This window comes from Seriola dumerili, unplaced genomic scaffold, assembly GCF_002260705.1.
Source record: "Seriola dumerili isolate Sdu_G_001 unplaced genomic scaffold, Sdu_1.0 BDQW01000417.1, whole genome shotgun sequence".
Taxonomy (NCBI): Eukaryota; Metazoa; Chordata; class Actinopteri; order Carangiformes; family Carangidae; genus Seriola; species Seriola dumerili.
The window spans coordinates 261,430-266,726 of record NW_019174672.1 but is presented as its reverse complement, the minus strand read 5'-3'; the positions used below and the strand labels follow the sequence as shown (position 1 = coordinate 266,726).

Genomic DNA, 5,297 nt, shown 5'->3' with positions numbered 1-5,297 from the left:
CCACCACCACCACTCCCCACCCCCTCACCCCCCAGGCCAAACTCTCTCTCCGTGTGTCTGCTGCTGTGGAGGGAAAATAACTCGTGCACCAGGAATCAGCGCTGAAATCACAGGAAACAACAGACTGCAGGTCTGTGCTGATCACAGGCTCCACACAGTCTGAACCTACAGCAACACTGGACCCTGAACACAACACTGCACCCTGCACATACACTGTTTGATTGACAGGTCTGCAGACACACACACTGAATCTGTATAACAAGAGTTATACAGTTATAATAAACTATATATATATATATTCGCTGTAATTTCATTGTTTTATTTTTAACTGTCTGTTGTTTTTATTATTTTTATTGTGTTTTTAATCTTCTGTAAAGTGTCCTTGAGTGCTGTGAGGCGCTGCCAAATAAAATGTATTATTATTATTATTATTATTATTATAAATCAAGTCATCAAAAACTGACCTTTTAATTTACCAACATTTTAATCAAGAATCTTAAATAAATGTTATTATTTTTAAACTGACTATGACTCGACGCGGCTCGTTTGTTTCACTGTATATGGAGGAACCTGGTCTCACGCCAGACTCCATTAACAAATATAAATATTTAATCAGGCCTTGCTGTTTATTATATTTTAACTATCACCTACGCCTGGTTTTAGACATTTTATCAATAGTGTGTTCTCTTTATATGAATTCCGGATAGAAACTTTCTTTGAACTATACCTCACTTTCGATTCTCTTTACTTTTACCACAGAGTCAGCCGAGTCGCTGCCGCCCCGCACGGCGCGTCTGACGGGAGCAGACGGCCGCAAAAACAGGCGAACCAGCAGTAAAAGTTCAAGCTCTGATGAAAAACGTCACTGCTTTAGAACATTTGTTTCATGCCGAATTGAACAGTGTGTCATACCATAACGAAAACCGCGAAGTGCTTTTGTATTGTTGATATATAGGTGTGCCGATACCGACGGAGGCTTAAAAAGGGGCCGTTTCTAAACGGAATTTGGTGCTACGTTACGGTGGGTGTCGAGGCTCGTCGAACCCCTCCGCTAATGTCATCAGAATATCGAGTTTTACGGTAAAAAAAAAAAAAAAAGAAAAGCTGAAAACTTTACGTCTAAATGTCACGTGAAACGGTACACGGCTCAATACAGCGTGTTCTTACCTGAGAGGACACCGATACTGAAGACATGGAGACCGGCGTCTGTCTGCTCCGTCCCGGGGTTTGAAATATGATGATACCGGTTCACTTCACGTCCTCGTCAGTCTGTCTCTGTCCTCCGGTGTGTGTGTGTGTGTGTGTGTGTGTGTGTGTGTGTGTGTGTGTGTGTGTGTAGCAGAAGCAACAAAACAAGCCCGTCCGTGTCTCCGAAAGAATAAAGAGGAGGGCTGAAAGAGGAGTCTGGCCCGGGGCCCTTCAGACCCCCGGGGGCCAGGATTAGGTTACAATAATGCGGGCGGTTTGTTCTTTCTCTCTCGCCCCAACTCGTTCCTGTCAGCCGGGGAGAGGAGCGCGAGCTGTCGCAGAGATGTGGGCTGATTTATCACAAGAATGTTTTATCCATCAAACAGAAATCCGTCCTGTCGTCTCCACAGAGAAAAACAGCAGCTCCGCTTCCTCCGTGTTTAAATATGCAGCTGCGGCTCCGCACGTCCGCGACTCTCTCCCCGACTACTCGTACATTTTAGCAGCATCAAACATCCCTCTGGCTCTGGAGCCAAATGACGTCTATCGTCATGCATTATGCCCTTCCAGCAGCCCGAGGCCAAATGCGCCATTTCAATTACTGCGCACTGGTAGATGGAGATGTGCGCCGGGAGGGTGCGCACAGAGACCCGTTTTATTCTGCTCCTCATCTCTGAAAGCTGAATCCTAAAATGCCTCCGCGTCTGAAATCAGGCTGAGAGTCAGCGGAGCTTCGGTCCGTTCACCGGATCATCCGCAGCGCAGACAGGAACCATTTTGTGTTCCGGTGCGCGCAGCTTTACGCAGACACAGTGGGCCGGGTGTGATGAGGCCATGTGGCCGCTGACTGTCACATCCATCCACAGACTCCCGCTCACACTCCCCTCGCTCCTCCTGCTCCCTGTGGCGGCCGTGACCCAGTGTCCTCTGTCCTCCATCACAGGATGATCCAACAGACTGACTCTGACACTGACAAGCTGCCGGTGTAATTGGAGGTTTGGAATTGTTGAGGTCAGAGGTCACAGAGGTCTCTGTCCTCTCTGTTGAGACACACCTATCTCCTCCTGCAGCCAGGTGTCCAGGTGTTTCAGATCAAGTTGAATTAAAGTTGTGAGTTGTAAAGCAGTGGTGCCCAACATGAGGTGTGGGGACCAACAGAGGACGTGAGGAACATGCTGCGTTCAGTTGCAAACAGAAAAGGTTGTGAATTGGCGCTATACAAATAAATTAACTTCACTGATGTCGTCTGGCAGTAATAGAACCTCTTTACCTCCTCTGCACCTCCTCTGTACCTCCTCTGCACCTCCTCTGTACCTCCTCTTTACCTCCTCTGCACCTCCTCTGTACCTCCTCTGCACCTCCTCTGTACCTCCTCTTTACCTCCTCTGCACCTCCTCTGTACCTCCTCTTTACCTCCTCTGCATCTCCTCTGCACCTCCTCTGCACCTCCTCTTTCCCTCCTCTGCACCTCCTCTTTACCTCCTCTGCACCTCCTCTGTACCTCCTCTTTACCTCCTCTGCACCTCCTCTGCACCTCCTCTTTACCTCCTCTGCACCTCCTCTGCACCTCCTGTACGAGGGGTTTCCCTGTGCCGGTCTGTAATTGTCAGGGCTGATGGGAAACTAATGTGTGTAATTGAGGTCGGTGACAGAGACTGAACCAGCTCCACGTCTTCGTCTGAGTAGAGGACAGAATCAGTGAACACACACACACACACACACACACACACACACACACACACACACACACACACACACACACACACACACACACACACAGTTAACTCTCCTCCTCCATTTGTTTCTGCCTCAGGCTGCTCGTGTCTCCCTTTACTGAACAAACCAGCAGAAACACTGGATCCCCCCCCCCACCCCCTCTAATTAAAGAAACCCTGCAGTTACTTCAATTAGATGAAGAACGAGGGAAACATGTAACGAATTTAAAGATTTAAATATCTCCCAAACGTGCTCGAGGCGCCGCAGCTCCGTTTGTAATCTATGATNGGTGGGGGGGGTGGGGGGGGTCCGGTCCTCAGACATCTGTCAGTGTGACACCTCAGGAACGTTTCCTTCACATTGACTTCATGTTTGACGTTTTGAGGCCAGAAGCTGAAGCTGCTGCTCTGAGTGACTCTGATGTCCTGGTGAAGAAGATGATGATGATAATGATGATGATGAATAAAAAGGAGGCAGCGCAGACAGCAAACATGCTAACACTTCACGATTAGCAGCAGCTATGAGCATCCTTTCAATTTCCAACTAGAGTCACCTCCTCACGGTCGTATCCCTCCGCCACTCAGACGAGTCCCAGGTCACTTCCTGTTCATCCAGAGTCAGAGAAAATATTAAATTTGAACCATTTGGTTCAAAAAGTCTTGAGTAATGGCTAAAAATTGTTTTCTGAGGTCACCGTGACCTTTGACCTTTGACCACCAAAATCAAATCAGTTCATCCTTGAGTCCAAGTGAATGATTGTGCAAAATTAGAAGAAGTTCTGTCAAGGTGTTCCTGAGACATCGTGTCCAGGAGAATGAGACGGACAGACGGACAACCTGAAAACAAAATGGCTGCCGCTCTGACTGTCGCAGCACAGAAGAATAAAACAAATTAAATCACAGAGAAAAGCTCAGAACTACAACCTTCACTGTGTGAAATTCATGTGTTCACTCACTAGATGTGGTGACATGGTGAAGTAAACCGACTGCACCACATCTCAGCTAACGAGCTAAGCTAACAAGCCAGGTATGGTGAGCGCAGACACTGATACTTGCTAATGAGTGCTAAAAATAATAATAATAAAAATAATTTTCACATGTTCTGTTAGTCATTTAACCAGATTATATATCTGATATTCATTCATTCATATTCATTAATTCATACATGAAGAACCACAAACACTCAGCTGAGCAGACAGCTAGGAGCTAGCCACCGAGCAGCTAGCCAACTGTGACACGCCCTCAATCCTCCATAACTGTAGTCCTTAATAAAATGCAAACAGGTGAGTTTTATAAACAGGTGAGCTCTATAAACAGGTGAGTTCTATAAACAGGTGAGTTCTATAAACAGGTGTCATGAAGGAGGAAATTAGTTTCTGTACCAGGCTGTAAACATGTTTATTTCTGCTGTAAAGTTGGACATTTTAACATGGGAGTCTATGGGGACTGACTCACTGTTGGAGCCAGACTCTAGTGGTCGTTAGAGGAACTGCAGCTTCTGGTTCTTCAGGTTAACAGTATGTTATCTGCATTGAAATGACTGTAAATAAATACACTGACAGACTGTCGTCTATAGTTTATTCTGCTTTTGTTTTCATACAGAACAACGTGTTAATATCTCACTTGTGTTTTACAATAAGAGCAGGACAGATGTTTGTCAGCTTCCTGCTTCATGTTTATGTGATGTAGAACATCTGTAATAGGCTGCACAACCAGCATCTGTGTCATATCTGAGCTTTATACTGGGCCTTTATTTCTGATCAGATTTATATGTATAATTAATACATGGGTTTATTGATCAGTATAATCTGTTTTTAAAGATATAATAACTGGTTTATTTCTCTCTTCTAACAGACTGACACAGTGTCTTCATACCTGAGTATTAACTACATTAAACCTTTCTATACTGCCTACACATGGGGGGGGGGGGGGGGTGATTTTGTTGAGGGTTTTGTGATACGTGTGTGTGTGTCGGTCGTGTGTGTTTGTGTGTGTCTGTCCTGTGTGCGCTGATTGGTGTGTGTGTGTGTGTCTGTCTGTGTGTGTTCTGTGTGTGTGTGGTGTGTGTGTCTGTGGTGTGTTGATTTTTATGGTTGTGTATCTGTGGTATCTTGTGTGTGTTGTGCCCTCCTGGTCCTGTTGTTGAATGTGCGCACCTGACGGGGGGAGGTGTGTGTGTGTGTGTGTGTGTGTCCCGTGAATGGTGAGTATCTGTGTGTATTTGTGTGTGTGTGGTATGTTGGTGTGTGTGTGTCTGTCTTGTGTGTGTGTCTGTGTGTGGTGTGTGGGGTATGTGTGTGTATCTGTGGTGTGTGTGTGTGTGTGGTGTGTGGGTTGTCCGTGGGTGGTGTGCGTGTGCAAATGCCCCTCGGGATCTCGTGTGTGTTTCTGTGT

At 46.2% G+C, this 5,297-nt stretch overlaps 1 protein-coding gene across 1 annotated transcript in view; it reads right to left on the bottom strand.

The window, feature by feature from the left end:
• LOC111233747 (BTB/POZ domain-containing protein kctd15-like) overlaps window positions 1-1,230 on the bottom strand; it is a 26,261-nt gene extending 25,031 nt beyond the window's left edge. Inside the window, exon 1 of the mRNA XM_022761634.1 lies at window positions 1,168-1,230. Within this exon, the coding sequence (XP_022617355.1) occupies window positions 1,168-1,194 (27 nt within the window). The 5' untranslated portion in view covers window positions 1,195-1,230. The remainder of the gene's footprint in view (window positions 1-1,167) is intronic.
• Window positions 1,231-5,297: the final 4,067 nt, after the last annotated feature.